The sequence below is a fragment of the Bombus bifarius genome, unplaced genomic scaffold (assembly GCF_011952205.1).
Source record: "Bombus bifarius isolate JDL3187 unplaced genomic scaffold, Bbif_JDL3187 scf7180000008199, whole genome shotgun sequence".
NCBI classification, from domain to species: Eukaryota; Metazoa; Arthropoda; class Insecta; order Hymenoptera; family Apidae; genus Bombus; species Bombus bifarius.
This window is the reverse complement of record NW_022884505.1, coordinates 2877141-2893967: the sequence shown is the minus strand read 5'-3', so window position 1 is coordinate 2893967 and position 16827 is coordinate 2877141. Positions and strand designations below refer to the sequence as shown.

The following is a 16827-nucleotide window of genomic DNA, read 5'->3' as shown; positions in this document are numbered from 1 at the left end:
TCATCGTACTCGCCAAAATAAGATGCTTCAAGGTCCGCGCCTTAATCTGTTACGAGCTTTTCTATTTGCGCTTGAACTCTATCAAATTAAAGTTTTAAAGCATATATATATACATGTATTTCGCTACATGAAGTTTCTATCAAATGTTTAAAGCGAATTAATATTGACCAACTCAGAGGAATTTATCTAAACAAATTGGACCACTTAACGAATATTAATGTACTTGATCTACATAAATGACTATGAAAAATTACTGCAACGAATGAACTGTATATTATGTAAAAAAATTCAATATCGTATACACAGAGAAGGTTTGCTCAAGAAACAGTCGAGAAACGATTTTATTCATTCTGCTTTTGGAATCAAACGGTCCAAGTTATGCAACGATTGTCAAAATCTACAGATTGTTACCAGCTTTATCTTCCCATCGTGGTTTCATCTTGACCATTTTTTTGACCTGCAGACAATTCCCCGTGCTCGATAGGAATGCTCAACTATAGTAAAGTATGAAAAACCTAATAGTTTAAAAACATCTGTAAAAAGAAATGTCCAATAATATAATCATTGACATAACCGTCGCATGAAATTCCGAAATAATTTCTTTTTTGTCGCGCTAAAATCTAGATGATTAATTTTATAACGTAAAAGGTTTATCAATATCAACTGTATTACTGAAAATAAAAATGTGTTGATAAGAACTCAAAAAGGGGGAACAATAATATGCATTAAACAGGCAGAAAAGATATTACCGTCTATCTTCATGGATTATGAGATCTAATATGTATAATTATGTTGTTTGATATCAACCGTCATAATTCTTCTAATTTTTGAGTTTCCGGCACGTTTTCGCAAGATCAACGCATTGATAATAAACTATAACGCGAGACCCTATGACCTCGAGCGAGTCTTGGATGATATATTGAAATTCTCATGAACGTTGACTCTTTCTAAGCACGAAGCAATGTTCACACTTTGTGTTTTGAAATTATACATTATTCGTAATGATTAAGAATTTATATTATTTTAATTGAAGAGTTGTATAATATCGGGTCGATATAAAAGAAAATGTATACAGAAAAGTATTTTAATATTTTTCTAACATCACAAAAAATTATAATGTTTTAAACTATTCTATTTTATAAACTTATGGATTTAGGAAGGAAATATAAAAATGGTATTGTATGCGTGTTCTGAAAAAAATTTTTTTTATTAATAGCAAACATCAGTGTTCGTGATCACGACATCCACGCGACAATTAGTACATCGCGTCTATTCTCTAATTCTTCAATCGTACAGAATTGTTCAATAAAATTGGTAAAATCGATTTTTAAAGTTCTGTACATAACGAGGATTTGACTACATCCATCAAGTCAAGCGAAGAAAATCCAATAAAACCAATAAATATTTACGTCTTCAGATCGTGTGTCCTCGTCACAAAGGCAGAAAATATAAATATAAATAGTTTCTTCCCTTATTACGTAATAATTAGTTTCTGTATAAATTGAAAATAATGCTAAACGTTTGATTTCCTCGCAATGTATGTAACCGAAATTAATAGATTTAAACAATTTCATAATACAGCGGTGAATTAATTCCTTTTTCTCGTTTTTACAGAACATAGTCTTGTCCTTATTCATAAGATCAATGAGCAATGCCTTCACCGATCTTAAAAAGATTTTGGCTGAGAAAATTCCTAAAGAACAAGAGCGTGTCGCGGCTTTCCGTAAAAAGTACGGAACCACCAAAGTTGGAGACGTTACCGTGAACATGGTAATTCTTGTTTGTTGTGCAATTCCGACTATGTCATTCGTTTTTCTTGTTAAACATCCGATGATGAATAGATTATCGAACGTAACAGCAATGTTATTGCCAGAACGGAACGTTACGTGACAAAAATGATATATTAATAGATTAAGGCACGTAGAAAACACAATACGTATTAACTTTTGTAATGTTCATAGGTGGACGATAAGGACTGTACATATAAACAAATTTGTAGGTTCTCGGAATAATTCTACCCGCCTAACAATCGTAATCTTTGTATCACTTTCTCAATGATTTTCTGGAGGCAATAGAATTCTTTGTGTTTAATTTAACGAGATCTGACTAAGGAAAAAACTTATGCAATAATATGTAAATAAAATATTTTCTCCTTCTTTTCTTTCTTTTTTTCGTATGTTACGTTCTATGCTTATGTTCCTATTCTCATATGCAAAATTAGATTACGAACGATATGAAAGTAGCATTCAAATCAGTTTAAAGTGCGGCTCCTGTAGTCAATAGTCAGAGGTCAATGTCACTGAACATATCTCCCCTTTTTTCTTCTATCTTTTTGCGCCTAATGTTGATATCGCGTGATAACTTTTCGTTACTTTTTAGATTTATGGTGGTATGCGCGGGATGTTAGGACTTGTATGGGAACCATCGGTTCTAGATCCTGAAGAAGGTATTAAATTTCGAGGAAAATCGATTCTGGAATGCCGGAAGATTCTACCGAAAATCAAAGACGAACCACTTCCGGAAGGTTTGTTCTGGCTGCTGATTACCGGTGATGTTCCTACGGAAGCCCAAGTGAAAGAAATCTCTAAAGAATGGGCCTCCAGGTGCGCATTACCTGATTACATAGTCAAAACTCTGAACAACTTCCCCAAGTCGGTTCATCCCATGCATCAATTCTCTGCGGCGCTCACTATTCTAAGTACAGACAGTATATTCAAAAAAGAATACGAGGCAGGTATACACAAATCCAAATATTGGGACGCCACTTACGAAGATATAATGAACCTGATTGCCAGATTACCCGTACTCTGTGCCATGATATACAGAAACCTTTACAAGGATGGCAAACTCGAGGCATCTGTGGACCCAGGCGGAGACTGGTCTGGCAATTTCGCAAAAATGCTCGGTTACGACGACCCACAATTTGCTGAACTTTTACGATTATACCTAACGATTCACGCTGATCATGAAGGTGGAAATGTATGTGCGCACACGACCCATTTGGTGGCTTCGACATTGTCCGATCCCTATTCGGCATTCGGCTGTGGAATGAGCGGTTTGGCAGGTCCTCTTCATGGCCTTGCAAGTCAAGAAGTATTGCTATGGCTAAAGAAGGCGTGCGCTGAAATCGGAGATAGTCCTACTGATGACGAGCTGAAAGGCTTTATTTGGAAGACGCTGAAGAACGGTCAGGTCATTCCTGGATACGGTCATGCCATACTCAGAAAGACTGATCCTAGGTATATATGCCAAAGAGAATATGCAATGAAACACATGCCGGATGACAAACTAATCAAGGTAAAATTCTCGAATAACTCATTTAATATTTGTATAAAGTTTCTATGTGGTTTATTCCTTGCTAATGACTATATTCGTATATATCTAGCTCGTTGCTCAAGTGTATAAAGTAGTTCCCCCCATTCTTATGGAACTTGGTAAAGTAGCAAACCCATGGCCAAATGTAGATGCTCATTCGGGAGTTCTTCTACAATGCTATGGAATGACAGAGATGCAATATTACACTGTCCTGTTCGGAATATCACGTGCTCTTGGTGTTCTGGCATCTCTCGTTTGGTCTCGTGCTCTCGGCCTTCCAATAGAAAGACCCAAATCCATAAGCACTGACAAGCTTATGGAATTGGTTAAAGCTAAATAAAAGAAAACCATTCTTATTCGTGAAAAATTATGTTCACTAAAGCTTTCTAAATAGCGTTTTTGCAACATAGAACGAACTTATATACAATTTAATCGTCAAGCTCTTTAAGAAAATGCGTGCATTAACGGTAAACAAAATTCATTGTAAATACACGTGTTGCTTTTTATTAACTTATGCAATAACAATTTTAGAAATAAAAATGACATAATTCATTGTACAGTTAGTAAATCACTAAACATTTACTGCTGTCTGATCCTGTGGTGAAATTTACACGTGTGTACCGACTAACAAAAGCCACTCGAAGGATCAGTCTCGTGATGAGACGCAAGAAATAAATTGATCAGCCGAGAATTTAGAATCTTTTTGACTTCTGGTTTCTCCATTCGCGGCAAGTTCGTTTTCGGCTCGTCCATCGATTTATTAATTGTTAATATTACCAATATATATAATAATATTGCCAATCATTGTATCTTGTATCGATCACCTCCTTTCCGTGGATCTTTATCTATGGGAGGGGAAAGTTTTCCGTGAGTGTGAGAGTAGTGGAGAGCGATAAGTAATTTTTTCGCAATGGTGAAGAAATTTTCAAAGCTTTTATCGTTCGATTACTAGACCATTAGAAATTGTTTCTTCGGAATTTCGTAATTTCTATCACCTGCAGATACTTTCTAAACAATTTACACTGTTTATTTATTATACATTTTAATTATTATTCATATATGAAAGGAAGGAATAAAATATAGTAAAATATATAATGTAAAAGAATTTTAAAACAGAAATGTAAAAAAGTTACTGCTCATTTATTCGAATTAATATAGCATGTACATAATTTGTTTTATAATCTCATTGTATTATACCGTAATTTCAATTAATAAAATCGGATAAACAGGATAGGAAATTGTATATTACAGTACGTAGTTCTTTTTTGACATCTCATAAAAGAAAGTTTGATAAATTTATTTTACATTAATCTCAGTCCTTATGTTAATTAACAATCTTATACGTAAACATTTCATGCTTGCTATGTTAATCAATTAAAAATAACCAATTTAAAACAAACATTTTTAAACTTGTTAATTTTTGAAATTTTGTTTGATTAATATCTAATCATATAAGAAGCTTAAATGCAGACACATATATCTGATTCACATGACTTATATAATGAAAGTTATATAGTAATGAAATTAAACAACCTATATGTTGTACTGTATTTCAAAACTTCTATATAATGAAAGCTTTGTTAACGACAGTATATATTATAATATTGTGTATTTGTAATAATATGTCATAGTTAAGACAATTAATTGCTTCTTTTCTCAATATGAGAAAACTGCTATTTATTCTTATGAAATGTTAAATGTATGATCTCACTCTTGTTTTAGACGGCATTTGTCTTTCATACGATGATGTTAACAATTTCTACAATCGTCTTTCTCATATGTTACTAACGTGTGTGTTCTAAATTTTAGTAATTGTCAAATACTAGAGTATTTTTAGCTATACAAAAATTAATTACTATAATCATGAAGTAAATAAAATAAATGAGACAGCTGTTAATCGGATAGTTAGAGATTAGTAATACTTAAAATAATCCATAATACATATATTGAAGAATACAATAGATATATTTTAACAATCAAATGAGTTTTGTATATAAAACACATCTTTGTAATATTTTGCATACAAATGGAATTAAATATTCCCAATAAACAACCATCTCACTGTTGAATACTCGTATCACAGAGCAGTTTTCTGCTTCTAAATGTTTGATTAGATTGGTTGAATAATTTGCCTTGAAATTCTTGAAGATGTTTGCAGTATCAAGTATTAAGAAATATTTAAATTCTTGTACAGAACGTTGAAAAATATGTGGTTTAATTGGTGCTAAATTGAAGTTGACTTTTTACAAGTGTTTACTATTAATGTGAAGTATAAAAAACTATGTACATAGGTATATTTTTGAAAACTGCACAGGTTAAATAATTTTTATCTGTGCATTAACTCAATAGAACAAATAGAAATACCTCATCTATCTTTATTGTTATATAAACAAAGGTGGACGGGATCAAGATTAAATTCTTTATCCTTCAAATACGCATGCAATATTTTCACTACATTTGTTATTGAATCAAAAATAAAATTTTATAGTTTTCAGACTGCAATTTTAATATAGCATTTATAGCTATAAATAATCGGATGTGCTCATAGACCATACATTAAATTTGGCAGTCCTGTTGTAAAGTGTTTATAATATATATATTTTCTTATACACAGATAAAAAAATTTTTACTATAGATACTTCTCTTAATGCAACAATATTTTCTATAAAAGACTCTGGATATTCTAAATTTTTCCATTTTCTTATAACATAATGTTTTGAATATATTTTACACAGAGAATAGTTAAAACATTATTTTAGTTTTATATCATAATCATTTACCATTATATCTTATATCACATTAATAGATGAGACAAAATTTACCCGTCCACCACTTGATATATTAAGTGTCTGCAGCAATAATGTTAATCAATATATGCAGTTACACTTTAAGTTATGCATGAAGCTAATGTACCATTTGAAAAAGATCATTCATTCTTATATCATTTGTACAATCGTAGAGTGGCACAGTAACTTACATTGAACATATACTTTACAGTTTAGATATCTTATTATATTTAAAATCAATCCTCATAATGTACGTCATGTCTTTTTTAAACGTCCAACAATCCACTCAAGACCTTGGTAAAGCCTAAAACATTACAAGTCATTAATAACCTTGTTTCATAAATAGGATTGTAACTCTAATAATGAATCTCTTTTTACCCCTCTCCAGTAAGTGCACAACAGCTTTGTATGTGCCATTGATGTTTTTTAATGGAAGTTAAATCTAGTTGTCTAGAAATTTCAGCAGCTGTCATGCTACCTTTTAAGTCTTGTTTATTAGCATAAACTAAGACATTAGCTTTGCTTAATTCTTCATGATTTAACATTGAGTACAATTCTTCTCTTATTACACCAAGTCTTTCCCTATCTGTACTATCTATAACCATAATAATAAACTCAGTATTAGTATAATATGTGGACCATGCAGCTCTCAGGCTTTGTTGTCCACCCAAATCCCACATTATGAAATGAATATTTTTCCAAACAACTTCTTCAACATTGGATCCAATAGTTGGTGATGTATGAACAACTTCATTCATTAGGAACTGGTATAATATAGTAGTTTTACCAGCATTATCTAACCCTACCATTACTATTTTATGTTCTGAAAAATAAAAAGATTTTGATTACATTTAAATAAAAATTTGATGAATTATAATTAGAAAATTTAATAGTTTAAATTATAGTTATTTGAATTATGTATTCAAAAGTGTTAAGTATTCATCTTATAATGTCAAAGAAAAATATATGGAAAACATATGTTAACATATGTTTAAAGTAGGACAATGAAAATTTAAAGCAATTTTAATAAAAATATATTAATTACAAGAGTAATTAGCAAACTCACAAAGAACAGTTTCACTTGTAACTATAATTTGTATTCACACTAGCATATGTCAAGGTTTATAATTCATTTATTTCAAACTTTCTATTTTTTATCATTGTATCTATTATTAAATTTTTTGTGATCAGAAAAAGCTATTATATCCATATCCTTTTTAAGCATATAAATATAGAGAATATAGTCATGAAGTTAATATAGGTTTTATATTATCTGAGTAAATTTATTATTGCTAAATTTTATGAATTATTTTTGTATATCATCAAAGTAAAAAAAAGAAGGAACACGACTTTTGCTCATATGATTTTAATAACTGATCATCATTTTTCACTTATTATTAAGCATAAATTTATTGCAATTTTAATTTTATATGATGACACGCATAAAACAATACAATAATTGTGACACAATATTGTTACTACATATGATAAATTTACCTTCATTGCCAAAGAGACTCCACAACTTTGCAAATAATAATCCCATATTGACCAAAACAGTAAACCACTCAGTTAATATTTATTTAATCGTGTTTCTGTAGTGTCTTTTTCTCGATAAAAAAGATGTATTTAGTTGCAGAAGTGGGACATTTCATTGTCAGAGGGTTATGTACACTTTTCTGTCAAGTTCCTTTGCAATATGTTTGTAGTAAATTTGCTTCATTATTGATACATTATGATGTGAAATATATACTTAAGAACTGTTGTAAACTGTTGAAAATACAGTAAGGATAACCCAAAAGTGAAAGAAATATGTATACGAAAACCTTCCCTAATCTAATCAAGCAAATCGCGACATGTTGCTTTCCCAATTAAAACATCCATACGTTCGATGTGTCCAATCATCGTTTAGCAATAACTGAAAGCGATGTTAGTTCTGTATATATGTAAACTGATTGGAGCTAAAGGATACTTAATTAAACGCGCGTAAAACGAAAACACTTAAAACTCTTAGAACGAAATTCTCTTGACTAAGATTACCTAACCGATTTTGCTGAATCACTATCTTCTCCTTTAAAAAAACAAGGGAACTGGTTATAGTGAATGTAACTGAACGAAGTTCACATAATTATAAAAACTTGATATTATCTGATATTATCTTATATTGTATTAAGATAAACTGTAATGTTAAAGATTATAATCAATATAATACAAACATTAATTTAAACCTTTTAATAGCAACAATTTTATTATATAGGTTAAAATATAAATTAAACTTTAAATTTTGATGCCTTAGAGCAAAAAAGATTACACATTTTATATGTTGTAAAAAGTTATAAATATTTTATATTTAAATACACAATCTTTAACAAATTAATCAGATTTATCTAGTTATTTCTTCTACACTATAATGTAAAATTTTTTTTAATGTAATAAATATTTGAAAATTCTGTAGAATACTATCTTTATAAAGGCTGTTTTTCAGGAGGTGAAATAATAAAATGAAAAGTTCGAATTTCCCATCGTTTTAATTATCATTTAATATTACATTTATAATATATCTAAATAGTGATAACATTATGAAACGTTTTAATAGTCTCCATAGTGTGTTAACATTACGTTGACCTTGTGCACTGCGATTGGCTTACGAAATGTCGGCTGATGTCGAATCTACTCCAGTATGAACATTCATTCTTAATCTTTGTGGGAAAGCATTCGGCCACTTGTTGCTTTGATATAAAACCAAAGAGAACAAAACACATCTTATTTTGAAAAATAATACTTATTAAAATGAGTAAACCGTGAGTCATCTTTACATTATTTCCGATATATTAAAAATTTAAATTTGTAAAAAGAATTTAGATAATTGTTTTTATGATAATGTAGTTTATATAACCATTTCTATTCGAGTGAATTTTAATAAGTAATTAATTAATTTAAAAAAGTAAAAAGAAGAATAAATATAATATAAATATTATACTAAATATTATAAATTAATTTAGAAAATCAAATTTTCATTTGTATATATTGTAATATGTAACATATAATGTATGAGATATGTATAATGTAAAAGATATATTTTCAAGTGACTCCTAATTTAATAAAAAACATAATTTACTTTATAGAGTTGCTGATATTGCCCTTATTGGGTTGGCTGTTATGGGTCAGAATTTAATCCTAAACATGAATGATCATGGATTTGTGGTGTGTGCCTACAACCGTACAACAGAGAAAGTCAAATCTTTTTTGGAAAATGAAGCAAAGGGCACAAAAATAATTGGTGCATATTCATTGAAAGAAATGGTAGACAAACTAAAATCACCAAAAAGAGTAATGCTTTTAGTAAAAGGTAAATTCCTGTTATAAATTATAAATTTGAGAACAAGAATTTGACCTCCCAAACTTCTTAAATCTATTACTACTCCTAAACTTGTATTTAGATGTGTATTTGTAGTGATACTAGTTGTTTCAGGTAGTATACTTAGTGTAGTTTGTATATCTTTCAGTCTTTCGTTAACTAGTATATAGTGATATACTTCATGTCTTTTTTAGATTTCTGTTTTCTTTCTAATGTTCTAAGCAGAGGGATCATAACTCTTTAAAATCTGTATTACTTTACCATTTTCTATCCATTTTGGTCTTACTTCTTTGTATATGAGTATATGGGTTAGTTAAGACTTGGCTTCTAATTTCCATCTATTGCATATTCTACATTCTGTACTTTTGTTTATTTTGTATTTATAACTCTTTTCAATTATCATTACTATTAGTGTTATTTGTGCATTAATTTTGTTACTAGAAGCAGTATTTTCATATCTAAGTATTTAGATCTTTTTAGTTCTATGGCTTTGATACTATCCTTATAAGTCTCACTGTAGGTCGAGACTAGCATTCTTCTTTTATTTTCTTCATATAGTTTACCTGAGAATTTTATGTAATTGAAATAATCATGTACAATACTATATCATCTTTAAAGCTGGTGCTGCTGTGGATGCATTTATTGAACAATTAGTACCTTTATTGTCTCCTGGAGATATTATTATTGATGGTGGTAACTCTGAGTACCAGGATACTGATAGACGAACTAAGGAACTAGAAAAGAAAGGAATTCTATTTGTTGGTAGTGGTGTTAGTGGAGGTGAAGATGGTGCTCGATATGGACCATCTTTAATGCCAGGTGGAAATCCCAAAGCTTGGCCACATATTAAACAAATCTTTCAGGTGATTTTTTTTTAGCATTGAAATATGATTATTTATTTAATGTATAATATAAATTACTTAAGCGTATATATTTTTTTAGTCAATCTGCGCAAAAGTTAATAGAGAACCTTGTTGTGATTGGGTTGGCGAAAGAGGTGCAGGACACTTTGTAAAAATGGTACATAATGGTATTGAGTATGGTGATATGCAACTTATTTGCGAAGCATATCACATTATGCGAAATGGTTTAAAACTTAATCCAGAAGAAATGAGTCAGGTCTTTGAAGATTGGAATAAAGGAGAACTTGACTCATTTTTAATTGAAATTACGAAAGATATCCTTAAATATAAGGATGAAAAAGGATATTTATTAGAGCGAATTAGGGATACAGCTGGTCAAAAAGGAACTGGAAAGTGGACAGCTATTGCAGCACTAGATTATGGAGTACCTGTAACTCTAATAGGAGAATCAGTCTTTGCTAGATGCCTTTCTGCCTTACAAAGTGAAAGAATAGAAGCAAGCTCGGTATTGCAAGGTCCTGATGCTATATATCAAGGCGACAAGAAACAGTTCCTAGAGCATTTGAAGAAAGCTCTCTATGCCTCCAAAATTATTTCCTATGCACAAGGATTTATGTTATTAAGAGAGGCTGCTAAAATTCACAATTGGAATTTGAATTATGGTGGTATAGCTCTTATGTGGAGAGGTGGATGTATTATAAGAAGGTACACAGATTTTTATGGAAATTTTATAATAATTTTAGTAACAATAATTTATCATTTAATTTTTGCTTTTAGTGCATTTTTGGGAAATATAAAAACAGCATTTGAAAAGAATCCAAAACTTTCCAATTTATTATTAGATGATTTCTTTGCTAATGCAATGAAAGAATGTCAAGCTAGTGCTCGGATAGTAGTATCTACAGCTGTAACATTAGGCATAGCAACTCCTGCATTATCAACTGCTTTAGCTTTCTATGATGGCTATAGAACAGCTCGACTTCCAGCAAATTTACTTCAAGCTCAACGAGATTACTTTGGAGCTCACACATATGAATTACTTGGCCAAGAAGGAAAATTTGTACATACTAATTGGACTGGGCATGGTGGAAATGTATCTGCATCTACATATGATGTATAATAATTACTAACATAATTTTATGCTAATAAAATGTACATACAGTTAATGTTACAATTGAGGTTAATGTTATGGTTGATAAATCTATCAATATGTATTAGGTCTGATAATAATAACTGGTTATGTAAAACTGCTGAAAATATTTTGTTTAAAAAGATACAAGTTTACTAAAAAAATATATTACATACATTTGTATATGTGTATAAATTATTTGTTCTTTCTTGAATTATAAACTGATATTTTTCAAAAATAAAGATTATTATTCTTCTATAATACATTACTTTACTAAAATACAATATACATACTTACATACAATTTTATACAATAAAATGATAGGCCAATATACACTTGCATGCATATATATGTGTGAGTGCGTGCGCGCGCGCGTGTGTATCAGGAAACTGTATATTTATCCAGGAAATGAAAGCAGTAATAATTTCTAACATACACCTACCTATGTACATATGCTTTCGTATAAGAAAGTCTATATTATGAAAAAATAGTAGAGCATGACTTGTGAAGTCGCTCGTCATTCTCGTGAAATCAATGCGGAAGTAATTTATCTAACCTATTTGTCGTTACAATCATGACTATGTCACGTTTTCAAATAACAATACATGTATGTGATTCTAACTAGCTTTTTTAGTATATTAAAAAAATTTATTAAACACCTAATTTTAAATTAAAAAACTTAATAAGAATATAACATTTAGATTGACAATATACTCATATCGACTAAAATGGAAATCCAAGTAAAAATAATTTCGCGCCATGATTCACCAAAGTTAAATAAAACCTCGTATAACTTAAACTAGCATACATTATATGTAATTAGCATAATTATATACGTCTTCCTTATTTTCATTGGTACTCAAATAACATCAATTTCAATTTATACGATTGTATGATAACGTTGGTATTTTAATAAATATAATATTTGGTTTATTTTAAGTAATATGTACGTATCTTTCTTTTAGATAGAAGTGTAAAGGAAGTTTTTATTGTAATTTCATAATAATGAAGTTTAGAGAATATTAAGAGCAAACTAATACTTTGTAGTATGTTTCATCTATGAAACTCTGAAAAATACTCTAATACTACATACCTATGTACATACGTTACTTACATACATGTGAGAAACTGATCTCGTCGAACCCTATTTGTGCCGTCCCTGAAGCACATCGGCTTTACTGACCATAGACGGGCGACGTATTCTGCATCATTCATTTGCAAAATGGCTGACCACAGGGAAAGGGATTCATACTATTCGCAAACGGATTTAAGATCAAAAAATGATGATCCACCGAATTCACGTTTATTTGTTATATGCCACAAAAGTCTTGAAGAAGATGATCTTAGAAAAGCTTTTGAAAAGTTTGGGAAAATCGAAGATATTTGGGTAGTGAAAGATCGAACGACGGGGGAAAATAAAGGTAATTTCTCTTGTCTACACAAGAAATCAATAAGACTTTATTTTCTTTTTAATCATCTTTTACATATTTTTAAATTTATCTATATACACATTGTTTATTTATGAAAATTGTTTATTTATATGCTTTTTTCAAACATTTGAAAAGTAATGCGTCTTGTTTACCTTGTTTAGGAGTCACATACATCAAATTTTCAAAAACATCAGAGGCAGCTTTTGCTCTTGAAGAGATGAATGGAAAAATGTTGGGTTCTGTTGGAAGACCTATTAAAGTAATGATTGCTTCAAAGTAAGAATTATAATAGTTATTCCAAAATATCCTTGAAAAACTTTATTCTTTGTTCATATATTTATTTGTTGATAAATGTGAAAATCTAGATATTTGTTACAGTCGTGATCAAGGATCTGTCAGAGAAACAAATGAAGAAGAAAGATGGGTTCGTCTCTTTTGTGTATTACCTAAGTCTATGACAGATGGTGAGCTTCATCGAGAATTTTCAAAGTTTGGATCTATAGAATATGCAACAGTAGTTAAAGATAGAAATACGAATGAATCAAAAGGCTTTGGTTATGTAAAATTTCAAAAAGTATCTAGTGCAGCGAAAGCATTTGAAGAATGTGATAGGAAATACAAGGCTGTATTTGCAGAACCAAAAAAACCAAAACCCGAACATATTGATGTGAAATATAACAATGGACTATCTTCTCATTATGATAGCGCTGGTGGAGGTTATAGTTCATCAAATTTTGGAAAGAGTAGTATTAGTTTAGAAATTGCCACAAATTATCCTAATTCTGAAGGTTATACACATTTGCAAGTGATTGCACATCCAGCATTGAACCAAGATCAATTATGGAAATTATTTGACATTGTACCTGGATTGGATTATTGTCATTTGAAAAATGACGTACGATATAGAATGCCAAGAGGCCAGGCTGTTGTAGTATATTCTAATCCTAGTGCAGCAGCATATGCAAGAGAAAAATTTCATGGTTTTGAATATCCTCCCGGTCATAGGATGATAGTTAAGCCAGATTTATCAAGTGCTCCACCAAAAAATGCAATAAAACCTGGTAGTTCTGCTGCTGGAATTGCTAGTGCTAGGACAGATTTGGCACATTTAGCTGAAACTATTGCTCAAGCTACATCTTTAATTCAAGCTGCGGGATTAACTGCACCAAGTGAGAGATTATTTTATCTACATAATGTGACAATGTATGATTTTTGTGTTTAATTGTATTTTTACATAATTAGGTTTAGAGCATTCGATGTGTGTGAAGTTACCACCTGTGCAACCAATGGCTAGTATAGATGCAGAGGTTGCTAAAAGGTGCTTCATTGTATGCGGACCTCCAGTACCTCCAATATATGCCATGAAAGATGCTTTCTGTAGATTTGGGAACCTTATAGATGTTTACATGCTTCCAGGGAAAAATTGTGGTTATGCAAAGTATGCCAGTGTGCAAAGTGCAAATGAAGCAATCGAGGTATATTTTATCATGCTTTATTTCATCATAATGACTTTTTCTAAACAAATAAGACAGTTAAACAGTAATAATCAATCTATAAAATAATAACCGTAGGTTTTACATGGACAAGAAATTTGTGGATCTCGATTAAAAGTATTAGAAGCAGAAGAGCGTAATGTCGGTGAAGATCGTAGGAAACGACTACGAACGGACGAAGACGAAAATTAAATTTTTTTTGTATACCTCGTAAGTAAATCGCTGAGTACATGGCAAAAAGAAAGGAGGGAAAGAGAGAGGCAATTAAATATTAACACCCTGACGTTGTAACTGACGATTACTTTACTCGAAAAACAGGAGAAAATGTAATTTTTCTATTTGTCTTCACAGACTGACTGGTATACACAAGCTGGACGCACGCAATAAAAGAGACGAATTTTAAGACTCACTTGACCACGTCGGGCCCGCATCCAAGGAAACTCCAACTACCTACTTTTAACTACCGCTTACGTTCGCGATTTCAACGTTACTGAAACTTTAACGATACTTTACTTTATCCTTACATGTCGTTACACGTACACCTGACTTCCTAATTTTATTATTTTAAAAGGCCTGTGCGAAAAGTGATCTTAAATATTCTAGTTAAGAACATATAGAACACAAGAAATTAGTTAAATTTGGAACTTGTATTTTTAATGCAAGGAAGGTATATGATATCGAGCATACTCAAGGTGTTTATTGTTGTATGGTAATATACTATACACATTAATCAGATAAAAGCATTTATCAATGCATATATACTTTTGTATTAAAATTATACTGAAATGAAAATTTATTCAAACAAATTTATAAAAAGAAAAGAATGAATTTATACATTAATGATTAAGGAAATTGAATAATTTTAAAATAGAGAATATGAAATGAAATTATCTTTTAATATTTTACATTCTTAATTGTAAAACAAGAAATATGTAATTATTGATTATAATATTAATTTTATCTATTCGCACAGGCTTTATAATATAACCTGCTTTAGGATTAGTAAAACAAGTTTTTCTTTATAATTTATATCCAATAGTTCTGTACTATTCTTTTATTAGATATAGCACGTATGGAAGAAAACGTAAAGCAATTTATTTCTTGTGTCTGTTTCAAGAAATATTTTCGTAATTGCGAATAATAATATATTTCGTAGAATTTAAATTCCAAAACAAGATATATTCTGCAGAATAATACTTTTATTTTTAAATACTTTTCAAATATGGTTTTATGGATTACAACTCTATGTGATATAAATCAAAATTATATTTTTATGAATATAAATATAACGAAGCGTATTTGAAAAATATTTTTGTGTAGATTAAAACTATATTTGACTAAATGTATATTATGTTTTATTGTTGCTTACAATAATAATCTTAATTTTAATTACACCAGATGTGCGTAATTCATCTTAAAAGTATGTATTATTAATCAAATTTAATTATGTTACATATTTCTGTAAAAACAAAATTAATTTCTGTAATTACAGAATTGCAGACAGAAAAGAGATGAGAAGAAATTTTCCATTCAAGTATTATGAGTAAATCTTGTTTTGGAATCGTTTCAGTATCACATATATTCATGTATATAAAATATACTGACACGTTGTTTTCTATAATTAGACCAAATTTCCTGAAAAAAAATACGTTTTCTTAGGAAATTAATATTATGTCCATAATCACATTTGTCAAATACCAATAATTGACGCACAACATGAACATTTTATGATGGACACTTTTGTACATGTGTTAGACTGTTCTACTCAATGACCATACGCAATGATGTTTTAGGAGACTGTAACTGACTTGTTTATTTGGTGATATTAAAATACACATTAAGTATTCAAAACCTCACACTGACTTCCACTTATTTTTTTTTTCACACTGAACAGAATATCCTATTTTACACTATGTTTATAATTTATTAACTTGACGTGTTTTTTCTGTTAACTTTCAGGATATCTCAAGGATTCAAAGATGTGTACCTGATGACTGTGATATAGCAGAGTAAGATACTACTATTATTGTATATACAAAACGTAAAATATAAAGAATAAATTATAATTTTATATAGTTCCTCCTTTTTATTACTGGACGGAGATCATTATGCCGATCAGAAGATTATTGTATTTGTACTTGTTTACGCATTTCGCTTTTATACTGCACTTTTAAGGTATACTATGTTTATAATTTATTTTTAGCATATTTCTTTAATATGCTCATAAAATGTGCAATAAAATAACTTTTATAAAAAAGGAGTACGTTATGTTATTTTTAATCGATTCTCGAATATGATCTATCGCCTTAAATTTAAATCGGAAGATATTATGGAATAAAGTTGTCAGCAGGTGTCGCAATAGTACATAAGGAATGATTTTCGCGCCATTAAACTGCGCTGGAATCAAGCGTAAAAGTCGTGGGGTAGCAGATTACATATTTTAATCGCGTTCGTCG

At 30.0% G+C, this 16827-nt stretch overlaps 4 protein-coding genes across 8 annotated transcripts; 3 read left to right on the top strand and 1 right to left on the bottom strand.

Annotated features, from left to right (window-relative positions):
• The first annotated feature begins 1237 nt into the window (after window positions 1–1237).
• Window positions 1238–4315, top strand: LOC117210092 (probable citrate synthase 2, mitochondrial). Of its 4 annotated transcripts, none has more exons than XM_033452749.1 (4): window positions 1238–1537; window positions 1615–1770; window positions 2380–3297; window positions 3386–4315. In XM_033452749.1, the coding sequence occupies exons 2-4, from the start codon at window positions 1645–1647 to the stop codon at window positions 3653–3655; spliced, it is 1314 nt and encodes a 437-aa protein (XP_033308640.1). In that variant the 5' UTR covers window positions 1238–1537; window positions 1615–1644; the 3' UTR covers window positions 3656–4315. The 4 variants fall into 4 exon arrangements, with proteins under 4 accessions (XP_033308640.1, XP_033308643.1, XP_033308641.1 ...); XM_033452752.1 differs by lacking the exon at window positions 1238–1537 and adding an exon at window positions 1962–1995 and having other exon boundaries at window positions 1636–1770; XM_033452750.1 differs by lacking the exon at window positions 1238–1537 and adding an exon at window positions 1962–2133 and having other exon boundaries at window positions 1636–1770.
• Window positions 4316–4436: 121 nt separating this feature from the next.
• Window positions 4437–8105, bottom strand: LOC117210099 (ADP-ribosylation factor-like protein 5B). The gene is made up of 3 exons (XM_033452760.1): window positions 7599–8105; window positions 6480–6924; window positions 4437–6405 (listed from the first exon to the last, which is right to left on the bottom strand). The coding sequence occupies exons 1-3, from the start codon at window positions 7642–7644 to the stop codon at window positions 6357–6359; spliced, it is 540 nt and encodes a 179-aa protein (XP_033308651.1). The 5' UTR covers window positions 7645–8105; the 3' UTR covers window positions 4437–6356.
• Window positions 8106–8707: 602 nt separating this feature from the next.
• LOC117210090 (6-phosphogluconate dehydrogenase, decarboxylating) lies at window positions 8708–11551 on the top strand. Its single transcript, XM_033452747.1, has 5 exons — window positions 8708–8899; window positions 9224–9447; window positions 10075–10319; window positions 10399–11024; window positions 11097–11551. The coding sequence occupies exons 1-5, from the start codon at window positions 8889–8891 to the stop codon at window positions 11437–11439; spliced, it is 1449 nt and encodes a 482-aa protein (XP_033308638.1). The 5' UTR covers window positions 8708–8888; the 3' UTR covers window positions 11440–11551.
• Window positions 11552–12600: 1049 nt separating this feature from the next.
• Window positions 12601–16447, top strand: LOC117210089 (RNA-binding protein 45). Of its 2 annotated transcripts, none has more exons than XM_033452745.1 (6): window positions 12601–12869; window positions 13040–13154; window positions 13257–14047; window positions 14121–14353; window positions 14450–14581; window positions 16331–16447. In XM_033452745.1, the coding sequence occupies exons 1-5, from the start codon at window positions 12671–12673 to the stop codon at window positions 14561–14563; spliced, it is 1452 nt and encodes a 483-aa protein (XP_033308636.1). In that variant the 5' UTR covers window positions 12601–12670; the 3' UTR covers window positions 14564–14581; window positions 16331–16447. The 2 variants fall into 2 exon arrangements, with proteins under 2 accessions (XP_033308636.1, XP_033308637.1); XM_033452746.1 differs by lacking the exon at window positions 16331–16447 and adding an exon at window positions 14723–15137.
• The last annotated feature ends 380 nt before the right edge of the window (window positions 16448–16827 follow it).